Here is a 23,678-nt window from a genome sequence, read left to right on the forward strand (position 1 = left end):
TGTGCAGCAGCACAGCTAGGCCTCGTGTGTTTACTATCGCTGTCTTTCTTCGACCTTCGAGTGAAACTGTAATTAATAAAAAAGTACTGTGCATATTTATAGGATTGTGTATGTGATGGGGCAACTAATCTTTCGCTGCTTGTTGGAAAACACGTTGCAGCTTCGTGTTTGGCTATGCGATTGGCAACCAAGTGTTTTGAAAGGGTCACCCAAGTTTTCTACAGCATCATAGCAACAGAAAGGAACTTTCAGATGCTGTCTGACTTCGGCATTCGTTGTCTGCTGGCGCTTTGCTTTTAGAGTTTAGAGACGTACATTTTATTTTCAGAAAAGGCAGGTCAGCCTGGCCGGCACTGTGTGGTTGTGTTACCATTATTGCAATGCAAATGTGCAGTTACTGAACCAGTAATGCATAGGTACGACGGAATAGCTCAGTGACACATTTAGTACAAAGGCCTCCAGCGTTCGCAGTAGCTTGAGCGGAATCCTTGTGTCTCGTTAAATTGGCCGTGGTTGAGAACGATCACGCTTGGCGAGTCCTTGCTGTAATGTGGCCACGTCCCGTGGTTGGGAAGTTCCGGAATTCTGTTGATAAGATGAAATTTCATGAAATATATTCCACAGAAGTATCGATTGCCAAACATTAGCAGAGACAGAATAAGTGCTTGACTGTGCGGAAAACAATACCTCAATAGACGAAATAACACAAGTACAGCAGCTGATATATCTGGGGCCCTCCAACGTAAAAGTATTCCAATTCCTTTAGTCAACTGACGTCGAAATTACGTAAAAACTGACGCAAGCATCGGGTGGGGACCCGCAGCGTTGTTTTAACCAATCAATCAAATGGTCTCCTCGTTTGTAGGAAGTTGCTTTTGTTTACTTTAAAAATAAATTTTAACCAGAAATTGCATTTTTGAGCAGCTTTCTTTCATATAATTGGCTAACAAAAAGCGAGGAGCACGCAGCAGTTGCGAGAGTTTCAGCAGGGCCGAGCTATAGTAGTGGAAAGAGAACTGCAGGAGGAGGGTGTTGCCGGCTTATGCGATTGCCGAGTGTGTCCTTGCTTAGCTTGCGCTGGCTGGTCGAAAATCATGGCGGCGTGCAAAGTAAGGTTTAAAAGGACTCTAAGATGGATCCTCGACGAAAAAGAGTTGGCAGAACAGCGTTATAAACACGCTAAAAGGGCTCGATGGCGTTATACCATTATGCGAAAATGTTTGTTATACGCAAATAAATTCAGGGTCCCTGGTAGCTCCGACTAGCCAGTCGTAAGCATATGAATGGCAGGCAATCTTCAATTCCTTTCGGAATGGGGTAGTATAGGAATTGTCGAAAAACAGATCAGTTTTGGTTCGCAATATAAGTACACTTGTAATGCATGCACTTCACTTTGGCGAGGCGAGTTTTCGTAGTTTTGTGCCATCGTGTCACAGAGAGGCGAAGTGAGCGCAGCCCGATAGCTTTTGACCAATAGCGGAGGGCTAATCGAAAAAGAAAGGCGTAGAACCGGAAATATTAATGTTTCTCTTTTGTTCGGTCTAATGATGCATAATCAGTATCTACATGTCAAAGCGCATGAGGAGATTTCGGGGTTTTTGCGACGTCGACTGACAGACAGGTGAGGTGCGGGTGGCGCGAAAATTCTTCGATTAATCGTGGAGGGCTCATTCCCGTGACGGAATAGAAACAGTTTGGAATAGCATTAGGTTATAGTGGTCTTGGTGACATTGTACATTGTTCTCAATAGTTTTTTTAACTTGAGCACCCAAGAATATATTGTCTCCCGATAATGGCTTCAGCAAGTTAGTAGCAGGTTTATTATTAGCGCTTAGTTGAAGATCAGCCTCACTGCATCTTCATGAAATAAGTTATACCACGCCCAATTAGCATAACAAATGTAAATGAATAAGAGCTGTAGCGAAGTGCCGTGGCTATTGCTACAGATACAGGTGGAATATAATTTGGGAAATATTATTGTATCCTGCTCAACAGATCGAAGAGGGTGATAGCAGTCGTATCGTATAAAGCTGATGGAAATATCACAAAGAGGAAATGATAACTCCAATGTTGCTTAACTGCATCCAGAAGAATTACCATCATTAAATCAAACAATGAACTTGTTTGATAGTAATGTTAAACCAGCGAACAGGACTTTAACGGGTAATAACAAGCTGCCTGAAATCACGAGGAGACAGAGCAAAACGATTATAAAAATGAATTCGAACAGACGCTAGCAGGGCCTGGTTAAATAGGCACGTAAGTACATTTGGGTGCACTATTTCGGCCTAATGATTTCATCCAGCTGCTACTGCGGATCACTTCGTTAGTTGGGGCTAGTCAGTTCTGCTATTCAGGCTAATTTTTTAATGTCTCAAGTCGATTACTGCGGCCTTGAGTTCTTGATCGCATGGGCTTTAAGGATCCAAATAGTTAAACCTCATTTACTGCGTTGATGCTTCTGCACACGTATATGAGTCAATTTAAGAAAATTCAAGTCCACGCCATATTCATGTCTACTCTAGCTTCCGGTGCGTGTAACAGAACAGGCGCAGTCCTACTCTTCCGATAACTCTTGCTAGTGACAAAGCTGTAACTGCCATGGCGCGATTATAATTTCTCTAAACATTGCAGGTTCCAGTTCAAGTAACAGCTGATAAATGAAATACCCTCCCATCTGCTCCCGTTATTCGCAAGCAAGAAGCAACATTGAAACCTTTTAGAACGATGCCCTACACATTTTGAGTGACGCTTGGCAACTATTAACGGGGATAGCGTTAAGGGGCCCGTGTAGCAGAGCGTCCGGCGTCCGACGTCACTTCGCAGAAACAATTTTCGGACCACGAATAAACAGGCCCTCCATGTGGAGCGAGGAATTTACTGAAATAATTGAATTTCTCAAGCTAAAACACCTAGAAGAATCGTAAAGTACTACTTACACACAACCTACAGACATGATAGCGTCGTATTGTAATTTGGATATACGAGAAAGCATAATTCTGTTACGCAAAAACTCAAACACCTTTTCCAGCGTTTCTACCATGTATACACCTGCCACGGCGTCCGCTATTTGCGCACGCTGGCGCGCGAACATCTTGGAGGCCACGGAGCGGCGCGCCCGGTTCCTTGCAATACCTCCAGATGGCGCTCGCCTCTTCCGCAAGGGGCCGTGTTTGTACCAGGAAACTCACTTTCGTGCGTAGCGTTCGCCGCCAGCGTTTGCCGGTAAACACTATCTTTACATACGCTGCACTTGCCGGGAGCGTGAGAAGCAGTCAGGAATCTTAGAAAGCTATCATGTTTCAAGCTGATACGCCATGCCTGAGCATCCTCCAAATTTTTGTTTACACAACGTAACCAAACCATTCTTATTTCCTGAGCGCACGGACAGTGAGATTTTTTCTAACTTATTCTCAGCTCCCAAAGAAATCCTTTTATTTTAGTGCCTATATTTCACTTTTGCCCGTGTCCATTCTGCTGGATGCGTCTCAATGGTTTTTCGAAATTGCAACTATACGAAGCGAGGTGTATTCATGTTCCCCACAAAATTATTTGCATGGCATTAATCAGATACTTATTTTTTTCATTACTTTGACAGTAATGTAGTATTCTCCCGTAAGTTCCTAGATTACTTGGTCAATAATGTCTTGGACAAATCAGTCGGAAATTACTCAATTATAACCAGTGCTGTTTTGATTAAATCGCATTACCTTTCATGATGCGAAATCATACCCATTGATTTTTGAGCGTTCAAAAGTCAGTATTAACGCACATGCGAAGAATGATGTGCATGAATGTGCCACAGCCGTTATTCGCGGCAAGTGGCCATATAAAATCCACAAGTTCCACGCGTTCTTAAGCGTGAAAGTAGATATATGTGATGTTTTTCGTGTTCGGTGACAGGACAATTTAAAAAATTGTTATTAGCATACAATTTTTCATGTTAATTTATGCGTCGGGGTGCACCTCTCATAGACTGGCAAGTGCATTTTGGTTTTATTTATAGCACGAGGGTGTTAATTATCAAAGAAGGTACCGCAGAGCACATTTACTCTATGCTATATAATTATAAGGAAACCAACATACCCTTTTTCGCCGAAGCTGGTCAACATTCGCACGAAGGCCTCAGCCATGCGACCATCTGGAGAATCTGGATTTGCTGCGTAGGGGTAACCAAACGCGAAGGCCACATCGGAGCCGTGGGGCACTCCCATCCATCCAGGCAGTGGAAACATCGCCGTCTTGTGGGCGAACACATACGTGAAAACTTTGTTGTCCTTTTCGCTGTGCTTTTCCGCGAAGAACTGCAGGGGACAGTTGAACAATCGGTCCGACAGGTAGTCGATGTATTGGCGTCTCAGTACGTTATTATCGTCTCCTGGTGCTCCCTGGGTGTACGTTTCCAATATATCTGGTATGTCATTTTTAATCACTCGCCATAACGCGCTGCGAATAGACTTAACAAGCTCTTCTGGTATAGAACCTTGAAGGTCATCAACTAAAAGCTCGGGGACCAACGGGAACAGCAGAAACCCAGCTCCTTCGTCCGAAGTTAAGCCAGCTAAGACGTCCACAGATGAGAAGAAACCGCGCTTCATGGCCACTAATGGATTTCGGGGAAGGAACTCGTTGTGATAAGTAGGCGCAAATGGGGCCATCTTCGGTGCTGTTACCTCCTGAGAAGCCTTGACGAGCTCATCGGCGGACTTGTTTCGCATGCAGTTCACGATTTCTTCCGCATTCGATGACAGCTCGATGGTTCCACCGTTAGAGCACCCCACAACGTTAGCGACCTTGTCTGCCTTTATCATGCTTTCCGGAACTGTGTCCCATGTGTCTAGGCTGTACATCGTACCACTCATCAAGACTGCCCTCTTGAAGAGGCCTTGGCTTAAAGGCGACATGATTTGCGCGTGTACGCTCATTGAGCCTGCGCTCTCGCCGAACAGCGTCACTCGCTCAGGGTCGCCTCCGAAATGTCCGATGTTCTGCTGCACCCACCTCAGAGCCATGTTCTGATCCAAGAAGCCAACATTACCTGGCGCCTCAGGCGAGTTCGCGTTCATGAAGCCCAAGATGCCAAGACGGTAATTCATGGAGACGACGACTACATCGCGCAGCGCGGCAAGCAAGACTCCGCTAGTGTTCGCCATATTCGCGCTGCCTAAGGTGAATGCTCCTCCGTGGATCCATACAAGTACAGGGCGACGCGAGCCCGGGTTAGTCGCGACCTCTGGGACCCATACGTTCAGTTGAAGGCAGTCTTCAGTGAAGCTCAGGTTGCCCAGTGGGATTCCTTCCAACAGTACCTAGATTGATGCAGCCCACATGTAAAAAAATTGAGAAAAAAACTAGTAAGGGCATTGACTGGCGCTTCGATACGGGACATGTTTTCACTCTAGTGCTCTCAAGTTTTCGAGCTCAATGGTGGGCTTGCCATTCTCTCTTCTGCACGGTAAACTGAGCACTTTGCACAAAGAAGCCGTACTTGTTCGATATATATATATATGCTGCCTGCGTTTACGTCTTCTATAAATGTACACCATGCTGAAGAACACATTTCATGGTGCTACAGTGACGCTGAAAATGTTCTATGGGTAATGTTACTTTCATTTTATCTTTCCAGTTCGCTTATGCAGGTCTTTCTGGTGCTATTGCTGCAAGGCCAAAAATCAAAAAATATTTTCGTTCGGAAGGGAGAGAGCCAGTCAAGCATACCCTAATTTTTTCTCTCTTGGGGGAGGACGTGCTCAGATTAAGGTAAACGCAGACCAACACTTCCTCCAACCTCCACTTCTTAGATCTCCATCACCCCAAATCATACTTTCCCCCTTGTCCGTGTTGTGCGGCCACCCTTACGCTATTTCATGTAAGAATGCAGTGTTCGCACTCGTCGCCTGGCCACAGACCTTACAACAACTCTATCCTTACCCTAGATAATTGGGTGGCTGTTCTAGGAAAAGAAATCCTGCAGGTGCCGCAGGCGCTCGCCTGGCAGGCCCGCGACGTCGTCATGGCCATTGGAATCTCGTACTAAGGGTCCCACCATATAAGCGTACCACGACAATAAAGTTATTTCACTCTGTCTCGGGACATCTGTCTCGGGCCTGATCTGGACACTACAACAGAAATGCAGCAACAAGAATCACAATGGGCGTGGGGCGATCGCCTGACCACGTTCAGTGATCTCACCCAACACTACAGACTCCAAAGACGCACATTCCCGCCAGCACACGACAAGTTAAACCGGAATGAGGCCGTAACTTTACGCTTGCTCCAGACACACAGCTACCCTAGCCCCGCGGTCCTACATCACTTCTACCCAAGTTTATATCCAACAGATGCCTGTAAAGCTTGCGCACAGCAAGCAACACTGCGATATATGCTCTGGGAATGTGCCGGCAACCACGGTAATGGGACCACATCCGTTCGCGACGCTTCCGTAATCGCGGCCGTTACCACAGTACAGGAAGCCTCGAGCTCGCCTCTCCCCGACGCCGCCCCAGTTGCGGGGCCCGCTGGGGACCTTCTTCATCGGCGTCGCCGCTGCTGGGAGGCGGCTCTCAAAAGTTCAGAGTTGGCAGACCAGCTCTGGGCCATCCGGCAAGCCAAAGATGCCGCCCGAGTCTAGGACTTGGAGTCGCCACCTGAGGCCACCACAACGAAACTGCCGGCCATTCATTAATAAAGTTTCATCTCTCTCTCTCTCTGTCTCGGTCTCTACAGACTCCATCGGCACCGATAGTAAATCAACTTTTATGATTAAAGTTGACTGGAGTATTGGATGGCGAGTTAGCAAGCGGTTATTTTCCTGCTTACCTTTTTCTACATAGGATAAGCTGCTATGAGTGACGAAAATAAAGTGAAGGACATTATGCAATGTACGACATACGTTCTGAAAGCGTTTAACTGGGGTAGGGGCACTAGCTTTTCTTTAACCAAATATTTCTTTGCCTCTTGACCGTGGTTTGGAGTTCTTCGTCTAAAGTTAACTGAAGGGCCTATTTTTATTAATCATATCTTTAGAAGAGAACAAACAGACACCAAGGGCAACATAGGGGTAATTACTTGTACCTACTCCATTAATGACATTGCGAGGGCCTCGAGTCCGGAACGTTGATGCCTTCAGGTAGCATGTGTGGATTTAGTGACCAGTCGCCGTCACTCAAAATTGATCACGTACTCGTGACGCCTGCGGCAGAAATAATGTTCCACATCGACTGCCTAGGTCTGCCAGTGGTAGTGCTGGCTGACACTCCCAGGGTTAGTTCAAGTAGTAAAGCCTAAATACCCAAGAAGGTAATGTGAAAACGGCGCAAGCCATACCTCAATTGGTAAGAGAATTGCACGCGCAATGAGAAAACGTGGGTTCATAGACCACCTGCAGCCAGTTGTTTTTTTCATCCACTTGCATTTCTATTAATTCATCGTTTCTATTTTTTTAGTCAGTAAGTACAAGTAATTTGCTCTACATTGTCCTTGCTGTCTGTTTGTTCCCCTTGTTATGATATGATTAGTAAAAATGGGTCCCCTCAGTTTTTTTTCTTCTCATTGAAGCGGCATAGATGGTTGAAATGTATTTGAATATGTGTCAGGCTTCTCAGTGCAGAGACGTCTCGTCAACGATGTACCGCAGACAACCATTATACATGACCTTCTTCCTCGTAACAACGAGAAGTACCAGCTACTACAGGGGAAGAGACCATCCGGGTTTCATCCGCCATGGCTGCTACTTCGCTGGCTGAAAGATAGCGTCATTTAGTTTCCAAAAGTACGCTGCACCATCTCGACTTCTCATTTAGGTGTTACGCGTACTTTGCGTCCAGCGCTACATTGTACTGTTTCATTCCTTACTTCACCTTAAGTGTGTTTTCCTAAAATGTGATGTCAAGTGCATGCGCCTTCCACTCTCTCTTCGTGAGCCGACATGTCAAGCAACGGTACTCGCGTGATTCCTACCTGAGGACAGGCTGTGTTTCTAGCGGTTGCGTCCACGGTGCCTTCCCAAGGTTGTTTTGGAAGTGGAGGCCGAAAGCGGAGCTTGCCAACAGGCGGCTCGGCGAACGGAATGCCCAGGTACTCTTCGACGATCTTGTCCAGGACACGGACAACCTTGCCGCGAACCATGCCTTCCGTGGTCTGCCTCTCGACGAATGACTCGTCGGCCGTGACAGTGAGCACGACGGCGATGAGAAGGCCCGCCAGGTGTGCTGCACTGATCGCCATTGCTCTGGTCTCCGAAGATCTGACCTAGGTTGAAAGTGTAAAGGCCACCACAAGTCAGTAAAGCTTTGGACCACGTATGCCATATTTAATCGTTAAATGCGGGTCTATATTTTGCTGAATATTTGTACAAATTTTGGCGACGCAATGATCTGCCTAAAAAATTTCTCAGAGAACGTTCTATGTGCTAATTTTAAAATCGTAAATGAAGCTTCTGTCAGTGAACTTCACACCCGAGCCACTGTCCGCTAAAGGAGTACGAGCGTTGTCCGTAAAATACAGTTCTCGAGGATTTTTCACAATGAAGAACATGTTTATTTGCATTGAATAGCACATTTGTTGTAAAGCTTAGATTTTACCTTATTTTTCGACATAATCACTGTTGAGATTAAAGCATTTTGGCATGCGGTGTATCATCTTCTTTATGCCTTAATCGTAGCCTTCTCTCAATGCACCGTAAAGGTAGCTTAAAACCTTTTCTTTCAGCTCCTCCCCGGCAGGGAAATGCGCCCCAGCTAGGTGTTTCTTGAATTCAAGGAAGGGATGGTAGTCGCTTGGTCACTTGCGGCTATGTCTGGGCTGTAGGGCGGGTGGGTGACAGCATCCTTTCCGAATTTGTTGGTGGGATTGTTACTCGGACGATGGTGCAGACGAGCGTTGTCCTGATGGAAACGCACTCCTTTCGTGAGCGTGCCTCTCCTCTTGTCTTGAATCACACGGAGAAAGTTCTGCAACGTCTCACTGTTGCTGTCTGCATTGGTTGTTGTAGCGGCAGGCATGAATTCGCACAACAGTAACCCCTTCCTGTCACAAAAGACGGTCGCCTTCACTTTGCCGACAGACAGTGCTTGTTTGAACTTCCACGGCTTCGGCAATTCTGGATGTTTCCACTGACGGGATTGTTTTTTCGTTGCCGGTGTCGTGTAGGGGACTCAGGTTTCGTCCCCTGTCACAATAGAGTGCAAGAACTCCTTGCCATCGGTTTTGTAGGCCTGAAGAAATTCGCGGGCTGCTTCTTCACGTTGCCGTTTGTGGCCTTCCGTAAGCATTCTCGAGACCCGCCTTGCACAAACCCTTGGCGTACCTTAAATGGTCTGTCAAAATTTTGTCTGTGCAGTCTTGCTGATATCAGGAATCATCTCGCACAGCTCCCGAAACGCCACCCTTCAATCTTTCAGCATTGGTTCTTCCAATTTTGCAATCGTTTCCTCCAAAACCGATGGTCGTCCAGAACGCTTTTCGTCATGGACGTCTGTAAGTCCTTCGTTGAATTATCTTCACCTTGCGCACGTGTTGTGCGCTCATACACTTTTTCCGTATACTTCACAAAATTGGGAATGAATGTTCATGGCGCAGTTTTTTTGTACACACACACAAAAAAAAAACAATTCACGGAGCGTAATTTGCACCTAACGGAAGAAGCGAGTGGGAGTTCCATCTCTAACACCCGCTAAGCCAAGAAAGAGCGTCGCAGACAGCTCGCCGGTGCGGGGACGGGGAGAGCAGGAACTAAGCTACACGCCAGTGTTGCCAGATCCCGTGTAACAGCGTTCCTCGCAACCGAAGCACCTTGGGAACCTTACTTTACGGACAACCCTCGTATTACTTGCAAGCGGCACTTCCTTTAGTTACATTAGCAGAACTGTCACACAACCAGAAACTGCAAATGCCCTTTATTTTCAGACACTGGCTAAACCTAGAATCAATAAACACACGAATAAAGTGACTTTGGCGCGACCAATTAGGAGTCTACGTCAACACTCACGTTTCTGATCGCTATCTCATCGGCATTGTCGTCATCCTGCAGCTTGACAGCAATAGTGCAGCTTGCATATTGCCTTATGTCGAATCGAAATAAAGAAAAACTTAGGCGACATTAGATACCCGCATTCAAGTCACGGGCTTCAAGAAATGGCAGAAACCTTATCCCTCATTTGGGTTAGATTGGTAGAGCGTGCCGGTAGCGCACAAAGAGCTCAACAGGTGGCGCTCAGAAGCCATCCGCTATCATTATTACCGGCCGGAAAAAGCCGACGAAAGTCACTGTAGCAATTTTCGATGGTGTGTTACTTGGCCAATGGAGGAGGTAGATGGTATGGGCATTGTGCGAGAAAATACGATAGCCATGAGCATTGTCTGTACATAGTGTCCAGCTGTCTTATCCCTACACCATTGAAATGTGAAGTACTAGAATACAAATATGATAGGGCGATAGGCAGCCGGGGGGCTGCTGTGCCATTTGTCGCCTCACGTGTATCAAGTGGGGAGTACTTCACTCTGCGTGATGAAGAAGGCCACGTACACCGCATCTCCACTAAGTATGCCTATGCGCAATGCCTATTTGCAACCACGTCGCGTCAAATCGCTCAAAAGTCCAGGTGGCGTGGTGGTTTACCCAGCACGACAGCCTTCCACTAATACGAACTCAACGTTTTCTAGTGGTGTCAGATCACGTGGGTTCCCCTGTTCCCCTGTGCAGGTCTCGAGGAGGGGTGCGCTTGAAGTCTTCTATCTTCTAGTCTGGCGTGCTTACTATTCGACAAGTTGCCGCATCTCTTCTATTCATACCTCTCATTTTCTTCTCTTAAAGAGTTCAATAAGCGCCCTTCTTGCTCAATGTTGGGCTTCCTCGGCGCCGCAAACCGACGTCATAACACTTTACAAGTCAATAGAGCGCATACGGGGTGAAACGGCGCCCCAGCATGCGTTAACGGCAACTTGAAGGAGTGTTAGCAACCTTGCACAGAAGCCGCAAAGGACTTGCGCGATGTTACGACAGCACGAAAAATACTGCGCTAGTGAAAGTTTTGTTAGGGAGATAAAGAGGGAGAAAACTTCATTTCGAGTCTGAACGATTCGCGTCCGGCGAGGTAGTGGACTAGGGCACCCGCCGAGGTTGCGCCCGAAAGTTCTTGCCTCCCCGCGGCTTCCTTGGCCCGCTGGACTGCCCAGAGTTAGTCTTCCAGGCTCGAGCTGAGTAGCACGGCCTGCCATTGCGTGCGGAGGCTGTCGGTGGAAGTCGTGCTCTCATTGTCGTGTATTAGTCCTTGGCATTCCCATAGCATGTGTTCTAGCGTGGCTCTGGTGCCACACACTTTGCATCTATCTGTTGTGTATAGCTCTGGATAAATAGCGTCCATTAGTGTAGGAGCCTTGTATGATTTGGTTTGTAGTTGTCGCCACTGGACAAAACCTCTGACAGGAGCAATGATTGCCTTAATTTAGGCAAGCGCTGCAGTAGTATAGATGTTATAGATAGTATAGATAATATAGTACAGTACGGGCTCGCTTTACTTCGACGTATCCCAACGTCAATGTCCTCCGGTGTTCAGGACTGCAGCGCCAAATAGTCTTTTCAATGTTACAAGCTCACTGCGTATCATGAAATTCATTTAGTTGTCGTTGGTGGGTGTCTGTAAAATGAGCTACTTACAAACGGAAAATCACATATGCATCTTATCAACGCTCGCCCCTTCACCCCCCCCCCCCCCAATTACCAAGCCCGCCACCCACCGTGTTGATGTACAGGGTATTTCAGTGGAAACTTTCAAAACCTGTTTAAATTTCCAAGTGGTGAACAGCACAATTCTGATACATTATCGGGTGTACTCGAAGAGGCAGACATTACTTTCATAAAGAATGGAACTCATGCTGAACTAATTAAAGCATTAACTAATGAGGATCTTAAATATCTAATTTATTTTGACACACTAAAATTTTCAATTCCAGCAGATCAGACTGCAAGGCATATCTACGTAAAAATAATTGCATGGATGACACCATTTGCGACATGTGCGTCACCAAACTTGCGGTGAAAAGGCACTGTCGTTGCACTTATTTTGTCAAGAAAACGTCGTTCTCTACATTGAAGCGCAAAAGTCGCTGGAACGCCAATGTATCTGACCCAAAAGTTATGGAATTATTATCTCGAAAGTAATGTAATCTTGAGAATGCATTGGAAATGGATCCTCCTTGCGAACCCTCCGCCTGAATTTGTTGATTGGAATATGTGCCATAAGGTAATTAGTTAAAAATGTAATCAGTAAATGTTTGTTATGTAGTTGATTATGCACATCAACATTTTAACAAATAATGTCCGCCTGTTCGAGTTGATATCTCATGGACAAGAATTGTGCTAACTCCGACATACAATTTAAAATTTTTTTTTAACGTGTTCGCTGAAACACCCGATATGTACGGCTGCCAGAAAACTGGCAAAATAGACAAAGCTAACGCGAAAAGTATGATGCGATCAACTTCTCGCAATATCGGATAACATTCCTGCTCACCGTCAGAGGGGTCAGCACGCCCTAACATGCAATCTCTCTTGAAACTGACCGTTTGTAGACCGTTGTATTCGAGGGAACATTCTGATATGACACCATGTAGGACGAAAACGAAAAAGATACACATATAGCCTCGCCAGAAAAAAAAAAGCGTTTCTTATGTGACAAAAAAATTCTGCTAATCAGGAGAATAAGCCCGAGACCAAGGCCTTTCAGGAGCGGCCAATCTAGCAGCTCAGTTACCTCGGCTAGCAGATCACAGACGGAAGCCGAAATAGTACACAACTGCAAGCCCAGGGACACCGCTCCTTCTGTGGAGCCCATGGTGGGTACCGCTTCATGTTTCGTGTGTCACTGATAATGTAGTATCTGTGCTCGGGAAGGTTGCCCGTTGAGCGCACAAGTGCGTCGCCTCCTAAGCGCTGGCAGCCTCTAGGAACGAAATCCGAATGCGAAGTTAGCGCGCTTCCACGGGTACTTGTGAGGTTGGCTGTGAGTACGATATTACCTGCGATACACTAGTGGTGCAGGTCGAGGCATCTCTCCTTTGTGCCTCTCTCACTTTCTGTGAGTACGATAAAGTACCATCACGTGCCATCCCGTACCAATTTTCAAATTGTTTTTAACATCGTTCTATGTTCTACCGTCGGAACAGGTTTAATGGGATGTTCGGTAACAATAAAGATTGAATCACCGTCGTGACAGCTTTCTTGATGGATATCAGCCGTGATTCTTTGGTTCAAGGTGGCATGGCTCAAAGACGCCTTGTGGTCATCTAAACCCGCCTTCCCACACATGTGTGCGCGGAGAATCGTACTTGTGTACTCGGATGCCAGCGATATGCCTGTGCGGACCAAGAACTTGGCGAAACAAGTTCGCAGGACGTCCCAAGGGATTTCCTTTTTACGTTCACGCGATACTCTTGGGTAGCGCACTGCTTACAACCAGGGTATTCAGTGATAATGTTCGTAGAGTGGTGCTCGGAAATCTGACGGAAAGCACGAATGAAAAGTATTACGTTATATGTATCACTCAATCAGAGCGGGTTTATGATGCTGGCTTTTTATCCTGACTTCCACAACGTCTAACGCAGAACCATATTGCCAAATTTCGACACCTGGGGCCATAATATCAAGAAATTTTTATTTTCAAAAGTTTACTTTTACCTGCGCACAGATAAGAGGCACATGACTCTGTCCAATGCAACGAGAATAACAGCAAAAGAATATATAGAGAAAAATGAATAGAATGAACATAAAATACAGGTACGGAGATGAAAAAATGTGACCGTCTCAGCCTTCGGATTTTCCGAAGGGATGCCTTGGCGCTTATGCACTTACCTCGTTCTCTAATATAGACTCCGGGATCCGAGTGACTATCCAGAATAAAAGAGCTCTATACAAGCACAACCAACGACGCGATAGGGGTAAGCTGGATTCCTGCAAAACTGTGTGTGTTTCACCAACACGCACCGTCGCTGGCTCGAAGAGGAAAGCTCGCGTGTGACGCGAGAGCGTCGAGTGAAAGAGAGAAATGGCTGCAATCCCCGCCTCTGTGGAGCGTGCATGCCCGTGTCAGGGTCACGGATATCGATTTGACGCCAGCACAGCGGCCCTTTTGATGAAGCATGTATACACTCACGGACTTGCTGGCTCGTGCATGAGACCCGCAGTCTGGGTTCCACCAACGCTCATTGGCGAAAGACAAATGCTAGTTCGAGCAATCAGGCGAGATAACTTGAAGGGATACAGAATAAAAATCGAAGAATATAGAGAAAGCCCCGCAATTGCATTCCTAAGACACGATTGCTATAGTATATAGTCATTATTCGGGTTACTTTTGAGTGGATGGCTTTATTTTTGACTCTCTATGAGCGGCCAACGCGTCACTCGCAAAGCGCTCCCGACCACAAGCCGGCGGATCTGACGTCACACCTACCCTCGGCAGCCGCGGAGCGAGCTGGCCGGCTGCTCAGTTTTGTTTTCCTCGCGCTGCGCAGTGCAAAATGCAAAGTTCTAGTGAGAGCGATAGCATGAGCGGAACTTATGACTCCGACTTGGATGAGCGGCCTACTGAACGACCACGAACGATTAAGGCGTATGCCTACGATCCGTCCGCGTCGTCAAGCGAAATTGACGACGACCCGCCGCAGCAGTCCTTTTCCGCGGTGCCGAGAGAGTCTGGAGCAGCCAAGTGGTGTTTACACTGTGCATTCCATGTACACGCGTTCGCCTCGAGAGATCAGGGGCGGCATCATAGGTGGACACCAGATATAAACGTGGTTCTTGCGGCTCGGAACGCAAGCTCACACCTGTCATGAATGAGTTAGCGAGACCAGAGGCTCACGCCTCATTGACAGTGTTGCATCCGTGGCGGTGCGCCCAGCGTGATTCACTGACGCAAACGCTTTGCCATGTTTGGCTTCAACAGAGCGAGGACGCTTATGCCTCAGGCTATGCAATGTCAGGCGACGTAAGGAATTTACTCCGCGTTCTGCGCAAAGCGGCTTGCTCCGCCCGCTTGGATGGGTAGCTGCTAGCGCGTAAAACATGAAAGCCACCAATGCACAATACAGGTGCCGTGAGCACACACTGTACAAAAAAATTGGAGGACGCTTAAGCTTCGCCTTCAAGAGTGGGACGCGACAGCGTTCCCGTCGACCCGCCAAGGGGTATAAGACAATGCGCTACGGCACAGCAATCACTTACGATGCGCCCCGCATCGGACTTAGCGCCCACCTATCACGCGGTGAGCGTCGAGCAACGCAGCGTTCGGCGCGTCAACGAAACGTGCGCCTGAGCGAACGAAACGAACCAAAGAACTCGGTGTCTCGGAGGGGAAACGATCTACGCCAGCCAAACGTCGTGATCGGCACGGGCAGAGAGATAGATAGTAATCTAAACCGGATGCACGGCGAAGCGTCGTCAGGGGAGAGGGAGTCCTGCGACGCGCCTGGCAGCGGTCCCAATGCGCGCGCGGCGCGCCTCCTGTCGGGGCAGCGCCGTACATTGAGAGGAGGGGGTCTTCTGTGTTTGCCGCAAGATGGCTCTGCGTGTGCGGAAAGCGCAGAAGAAATGCAGCGGAAACGCACTTCGCAACTCGTGTAATTGTGACTTCTGTACGTTACATGTTCATAATTACCGATATACACCGCAGTATAACTTTCCACGGCTCGTTTCGAAGGCAACACCGCATTCACTAGAGGCGCGTTTGCACCGCTTGGAAGCATCGAACTCGTGGCTGAGTGGTAGCGTCTCCGTCTCACACTCCGGAGACCTGGGTTCGATTCCCACCGGGCCAATCTTGGAAGTTGCTTTTTATTTATGAAGCGCCTGCCGTGATTTATCGCTCACGGTCAACGCCGCCGACGCCGACACCCGACGCCGACGACACCGGCTTTTCTGCGACACGAGCTCCTTAACGCTATCGCGTTAAAAAGAAAGAAACGTCGAAATCGTTGAAGATATTGACGCGTGTAGACCTCCCTGTACCTACAGCAGGTGTGGCCGGCGGCGTGAGCATAACAGTCGGCTGCCGACTCTCGTGCGGCAGATGCTTGATGCGCGCAAGTAGCTGTTTTGAGAATAGATGCGATGACGCAATGGGTGAGGATTGAAGCCAGGTATGTGCAGTGACTGAAATGCGCCTCTGTAAGTAGGGAACGTCTTGTTGTTCACGGAGTGAACGAGTACATACGCAGCGGTTTCAGCGTCCCGTTGTTTCATCGCAGCAGCACTCCTTCCCTTGGTGCGCACGAGATGGCGTCACCGCTCTCATGATGGCGAATTTTCTTCGTCAGCCGTCGCTTCAGACGATGCAGATTTCGATTCATTCTGGCAGAATTCGCCAAACATCTGGTTCAGAACGTCGTGCAAACGCCAAACTACGGTAATACGGCACCTGTGCGTAAAACTACAGCGTGAACAAGTACGCGAGAAAAATACTACCGCTGCCTGCCGTTTTCAAATGCGCACAGCAGACCCTCGGCATTTTGCGGCGTTGACACGGCTGCTCCACACATCAAACCAGAAATCCACGAGACACACGAGGAAGCGGTACGAATAGGACGGTCAAAGAAAGAAAGCTCGTTGCTGCAAACGTCAACTCGCCCCTTCGCGCGCTCAGTGTGGACGATCGCTCGCAATGGGCCTCGAAGTGGGTAAGCGTGACGTGATATCCGGTTTTGCCAGAGCTTTCGGAGGAGGCCGGTAGGTGCTGTGATTTGAGAAATATTCATTAAAATAATTACTTTTCGCTTACTTCTCCTCAGAAAGAGTGTTGTTTTGGTCGCTCTCGGCGCGACAGCTATGACTGGAGACCGAAATCTCGGCGACAAATTTTTTATTCACTATTCCTTTAGGCCTGCTTAAAAAAAGTTGAATCGCACTTCTTCCGTTTAACAGATCGGAATTCGACTATACAGGTTTAGCTTTTATTATGCCCATGCGGACGTACAATCCGCTCAGTTCTTTTGTTGTCTGAAATTCTCGCGGCGTTGTAGAAGTCGCAACGACGCCCGTACTCACTCTAGTGTTGAACGAGGCTTTTAAATATGAGTCAGTGCCATTATGAAGTCGTTGGCAAAAACGTGAGGCGTTGATTTTGCGTCATGACCATCTACATAGCACATTTTTCTATAGAAGTTGAAACAACATTGAAAATCAGTGACAACTACTTGAGATTATTGATTGTATTGATTATTGATTATTGATTGAATTATTGATTTTGTATACCCTGTGGCAGACATTTATCTATAAATCCAGGCTACAAGTAGGATCACATTTCACACCAACAGTGGCGAGGAATATACAGTCGAAAAGCAGATCATCCCAGCCATTACCTATGAAAGGCTATTATCGAGCTTATACATGCTGCGTTTCGCCAGTCTGTGAAAGGTCTAAACCAAACCACTGAAAGAAACGAAGTACAAGAATCGGGCAACCCGGAGGTTGGCCAAAAAATAAATAGTTGATTACACTGACAGGATTCTCGGCAACCCACATAAAGGTACGTGATCCATGCCAGATATGCAAGTCGCATCAAGAAATCGTGCCACTCACAAATTTTATTTCTTTGTTGAGCAGGATGATAGGTGCTGGGGGGGAGGGCTGCGGACGCTTGGCTTGCACACAATGCAGAATGTTTAGGCTCATGATATGCCTCGAATACTGCGCGGGTCATTTGGATGTCACATTCAAAGAGCACCTTGTTTTCCTGAAAACATCACTTTCGCAATTTTCTTATGCACTTTGTATATTTACCTTTCATCAAGAACCTTATGCCCTAATGTATAATTTTGTCGGCGTAACAAAAAATTTTGTCAAAAGTCAGTGCCCTTGTTGTCACACTCTTTCTCCGTCGTGCGTGTCGCGCTATTTTATTTCTAAGAAGCTGAACTACGAACTCGTCCAGCTTCCTGTTTAGTGTCCGGTTATAGTAAAGTTGCCTGCACGAGCCACGGAAATTCTTCATACATGTATCGGATGCAAACGATAGCCAATGTTATTCGGATTGAGAATCGCTGCGGCTTACTCCAGGATGTTGTCGGGAGAACTTCCCTGACGTTTTGCTTTCTCTTCATACTTGGAGCTTTTCATGCGACGTAATTTAGTGTTACAATTCGAAAATGTGCGCCTACTTTCATATCCCGTGACAATGAGCTCTCCACAGGTCTACTGATCATTTCCTTTCATTGGCGAGGAAGATTTTGGGGGTGGAATCGTTGCGGACAAGCGTACTGAAAACGAATGCATTCTTCTCTTTACCGTGTCTGCAGTCGTTCGTGACAAACATTTGTGTGACAAAAGAGGGGGACCGGAAGAATTTTGAAGAGGCGAAGAAGGCACCAGAGGGCGCTCGATGTAGAATGAACTTACAACACCGTGTGAAAAACGCGGCGGCTTTTGTTGTCCCGATGGGCAACCTTCAAAATGCCATCGGCGTCCCGTTCTACCCGCATTTTTACTTGAGGTTCCTATATGCCGACAGAGAAGAGCAAATTGTCGTAGGCCGTCATAAGGGTTATATCGGTGCATGAGCCGTCAATCGTGGTTGCTCCAAGGACTTCTTGACTTCATTTATTTGTTTTTTACAAATCCAATCATGATAAATTGGACCTTACAAAGAGTAGTCTTGTATAAACGGTATAAATATATTGAAGCAGCGCAGTTACGCCTAACACGTACACGCACACAAAGAAAGGGCGCACACAGGCGCTGGACAGAAACTACAGCTTTATTGCTCAAAGACCCGCCTTCAGTAATGTCCCTTCTCAAGCGCGCGTGCGCTGGCGGCAGTAACGTGTTAACAGGACACAGAGTAAAATGCAAAAAAAAGACGACATTATTTTAGAGACAGCGGCGTGCTACCGAGGGGCAAGTGATATACGTGCTTTTCCATTTCTCAATTTCTATTGTGTCAAGAATTTCTCTTGTTTGTTTTTTGTGTTCCCTGCACACAACTTCCGTATATTTCAGGACGGGACTGCAGCCTCAATCCGAGCAAGTAAAGGCTAAATGACCTGAATTCTTAGCCATGCAGTGATAACAGTGATCAGTTATCCTCGAATTCAAGCCCCTGCCTGTCTGCCCATTGTATACCTTGTTACAGGACAGAAGGATTTTATAAACCACTCCCTCTGTAGGAGTGGCGTAGGGCTTTCGGTTTTAGTGCACGTTATTTGAAGAAGTTGAATGTGCCTTTAAGTAGGGGCTTTTAATTTGCCTTTAAAATTCGACTAGTTATCGCGTAGCGTTTGTTCCCAGCATTTCGGAAGGGATAGGTCGGCAAAAGCCTCTAGTTTAGTGTTAATTGCAGAGTAATTTCCTGTTTTGTAATCTTGAATTATCTTATGATGTTTCACATGGACGACGTGAGCGCAACGGCATAGTGTAGTTGTAACAGAACGGTTGCGTAGTGCAGGTAAAAGTGTGAGATAATTAACGGAATCAGGGCAGGTTGTTAGCGCAAGATCCAGTAAATTGGCAGTGGATGCTGTGACGCTAGTCGCTTCTTTCACAAGTTGACTAAGGTTGAACGTCGAACATGTGGACAGGTGGGCGCGGCTATGGTGCGTCAACACAGCATGCTGCTAATGTTCGTCATGCAGGTGTCACTTCACTCGATCGTCCCCACTTTCTGTTCCCTGCTCTGGCTACGGTTTCTCCAGATGTTCCCCAACCGCATCCTACCTGGCACATTGACTACGATAGAACTGGCTTCTGCTACCCGATGGATGCCAGCATCACAAGGCTAATCTGCCGTGCTTCACCGCCGACTGTTCTCTTGGGCGTTTATTACAGACCACCACATAACACTCCTGATTTTTCACCTAACCTAATAACATCTCGAGCGAACTCACTGAAAAACACCCTAAGTCAGAGATCCTGCATTTTGGTGACTTTAATTTTCCGAAAATAAACTGAACTAACAATAGTGCTTTAATCACAGGGAATGATGCTGGGAAAGACTTTGTTAATGTTTGTCTTAATATCAGTCCAACTCAACTAGTACTAGAGCCTACGGGGGTTACAAAAGACATATTTATGGTACTCTACCTCATACTAACCAGCCATCGTGACAGTTTATCGTCCATAACTTACCTCTGTGAGATAAGTCATTATAAAGTAAGGCATGCCACCTTCACCTTTCAACCCATGCCACAACAAAAATCCAACAAAACTATATGCCTATATTTTAAAGAGAACTACGAAGCTATTAATTACGAGTTAAGCGACGTATTTTCAACCTTTGAGACATTATTCCGTGGCCACTCGCCTCGAGAAAACTGAACACTATTCAAAACAAAATCAATGAACTCGTAAGCAAACATACACCAAGAATAACTATGCACACCACTCAAAATAAGCAATGGTTCCCCAGAGCTCTAAAGACGCTTGAAAACCAAAAGAAACGTCGCTTCCGCCTAGCCGCTCGTCTTGGAAGCACCGAAGCCTAATCAAAATACTACATAGCAGAGAACACCTACCTGAGTGTAATTCCTATCCCAGCTACTTGCTCGTAATCCTTGGCAGTTCTGGCGCATTTTAAATGCTCAAGAAGCTCGCACTATCAGCGTGACGAATGCAGGAGGCGACACCGCCACGGACGCCGAGTGCGCTGTTATACTCAAAGCAGCATTTTATTTTCGTTTTTGCAAAAAGAACTACCGCTCCACACTTTCCACTACCTACTAACATAACATCGCATATGCTACCCATTGTATTTTAGATAGATGGTATACTGAGAATCATTGAAAAAAAGAAATTATGTACGTCTTCTGGTGTAGCTGAAATTAACTCAAAGATCCTAATGAATACTAAGCATATATCCGCGGCATGTCTCACTCTTTTGTTCTCGCAATCATTGTCGACAGATCACTTACCGGATGATTGGAAAGTGGGAAAGGTCGTTCCAGTATTCAAAGCGGGTGACGAGGACTCCCCCTTAAACTACCACTCTGTTTCATTAAGTAGGGTCCCTTGCAATGTCACGGAACATGTCATATATTCGTATATCATGAATTTTCGAGACTCGGTAAACTTCTTTCATTCTTCTCAACATGGTTTTCGTAAATGGCTTTCATGTGAAACACAACTAGCTGTCTTCCTTGATGATCTGCACGTTAATCTTGATAACAACGTTCAAACCGATGCCATATTTTTAGACTACTATAGAGCTTTTGACACAGCGCCTCATAAGCGCTTGCTAATAAAATGAACCAGATTAAACTTGGATCCTCACGTAGTACAATGGATAGAAGAATTCCTTACTAATCGTTACCAGTTAATCCTACTCAATAACTTCTCCTCCGAACCCCTCCCTGTCTCTTTAGGCGCCCCTCAAGGCTCAGTCTTAGGACCGCTTCTTTTCCTAATATACATTACCGATCTTCCGTTGCATGTATCTTGTCCTATTCGCGTGTTCGCTGACGACTGTGTGATTTATCGTACTGTGACAAACATCTTTACGAAGCATCTCTCCAGAATTACCTCAATAACATGCAGAACTGGTGCAACCATTGGTAAATGGCCTTGAACTCTAACAAGTGCAAATTTTTATTTTCATTTCCCGCCATCGTAATCCTTATCTCTCTTTTACAGAATTGCAAACATCCCAGTAGAATCATTTGTAGCCAAAAGTGCTTAGGTGTAACCTTGTCCCATGGCCTTTCCTGGAATGCGCATGCGACTAACAATTTCGTCTTGAACAAGACCCTTGGGTTCATGAGGCGTCACCTTCGTCATGTTCCACAGCACGTCAAACTACTCGCAAACAACTCATTTGTCAGACCACAACTGGAATATGCCTCCGCCATCTGGAACCCTCATCAAAAATATATCATCCTGGCACTCGGGTCAGTTCATAACCGTGCGACTAGATTAATCCATTCTTCTTATTCATATAACGTCAGCATTTCACTCTTAAAGGCAGAATCTAGCTTGACATGTTTTCGTCGTCGTATCGCCACGCTCTCTCGTTATGAATTTTTTTTTTGCAGCTCGCTAAGCCTCCCACCTTACATCATGCCATCTTCTCCACGCATGTCACAGCGCACCAGCCATCAACTCCAAGTTTCTTGTCCTCGAACACGAAGTGTCACTTTTCAAGCTTCATTTTTTCGTCGAGCTGCCAAAGACTGGAATGACTTACCCTTCAATGCAGCTTCCATCCCATGTGATTCACAATTTTTGGCAACTGTTTAAACTTGTATTTCACCATAACACTGCCTTTTCTTGTGTACACATGATAACCACCCCTTATGTAATAGCCCGAATGGGTCTTTAAGACAATAAAAATGAAATGGAACGCAATAAATCGATGAAGGCTAGTGATTCCGAGGATGAGGATTTAGCAGAAGGGTAGGCTTCCGTCCGTGATATGACAGGGAAATTAAAATCACCTAAAAGAAAAATTGGTGTATTTGGGCATCTGAGAACAATTTTGTTAAGACATCCATGAAGGTCATCACAAAAATTGCTTGCTGATTGGGGTGGTCAGTAACACACATAAAAGACTATCACTTTATGGTTTATCTTCTTACTCGTGCACAAGAACTCAGAGGTTATCAAAACGTCATGAGAAAATAAGTTATCCCCAACAGCAATCAAAATCCCGCCGCCCGAATGGCCAAAGCGATCTTGTCTATAAATATTGTAATGCTGTTGACGATCAAACAGCTCAGAATTTTCTACCTGACAACCAAGTTTCAGTAATGATGACTACATCTGCAGCACACGTGAAAATGAAAATATTATGGTTATTATTACTACCATTGTTAAAGATCTTCTCTATAAATATTGTAATGCCGTTGACGATCAAACAGTTCAGAATTATCAATTCTACCTGACAACCAAGTTTCAGTAATGATGACTACATCTGCACCACACGTGAAAATGAAAATATTATGGTTATTATTACTACCACTGTTAAAGATCTTGTCTATAAATATTGTAATGCCGTTGACAATCAAACAGCTCAGAATTTTCTACCTGACAACCAAGTTTCAGTAATGATGACTACATCTGCAGCACACGTGAAAATGAAAATATTATGGTTATTATTACTACCATTGTTAAAGATCTTGTCTATAAATATTGTAATGCCGTTGACGATCAAACAGTTCAGAATTATCAATTCTGCCTGACAACCAAGTTTCAGTAATGATGACTACATCTGCACCACACGTGAAAAGGAAAATATTAAGGTTGCTATTACTACCATTGTTAAAATTAAAATTATTTTTGTTGCCCTGAAACTTCGAAGTAGCAATGTGGTTCAAGGCTTTTTCCCAAATAGGATAGTGAAAGCTTGGTTGAAACCTTGTTCCCGGTTAACTGGCATAATATGGTTGCGATACGCGGGCACTGAGAAGGAGTGAACCGTTACTTTTCCAAAAGTGTGTCCATCGTGACACATATACGGGCTGCCGGTGAAGCGCATCGATCAGAAGTCGTCTATTGAAAGAGGAGTCACTCAAAACAACCGCGATGTGGTTAATGGCTTTACGATGAGCTGGAACATGACGCACAAGTACTGGCACAAATTGCGCAACAAGACAATGACGGAAGCAAGGAAGGGAAGCAGACGAGCGCTCACATGTTTCCTTTCGTGGCTCATGTCTAGTCGTGTCGCGCAGTTTGTATAAGTGTTTTCCCCCGAACTCTCAGT

The 23,678-nt window shown here is 46.0% G+C and overlaps 1 protein-coding gene across 1 annotated transcript in view; it reads right to left on the reverse strand.

Moving 5' to 3' along the window:
* Window positions 1-431: 431 nt before the first annotated feature.
* Window positions 432-23,678, reverse strand: part of LOC135921417 (acetylcholinesterase-like) — a 104,723-nt gene continuing 81,476 nt past the window's right edge. The window contains exons 3-4 of the mRNA XM_070526669.1: window positions 4,087-5,309; window positions 432-585 (exon numbers count right to left, since the gene is read on the reverse strand). Coding sequence (XP_070382770.1) covers window positions 444-585; window positions 4,087-5,309 — 1,365 coding nt within the window. The 3' untranslated portion in view covers window positions 432-443. The remainder of the gene's footprint in view (window positions 586-4,086; window positions 5,310-23,678) is intronic.

The sequence above is a fragment of the Dermacentor albipictus genome, chromosome 10 (assembly GCF_038994185.2).
Source record: "Dermacentor albipictus isolate Rhodes 1998 colony chromosome 10, USDA_Dalb.pri_finalv2, whole genome shotgun sequence".
NCBI classification, from domain to species: domain Eukaryota; kingdom Metazoa; phylum Arthropoda; class Arachnida; order Ixodida; family Ixodidae; genus Dermacentor; species Dermacentor albipictus.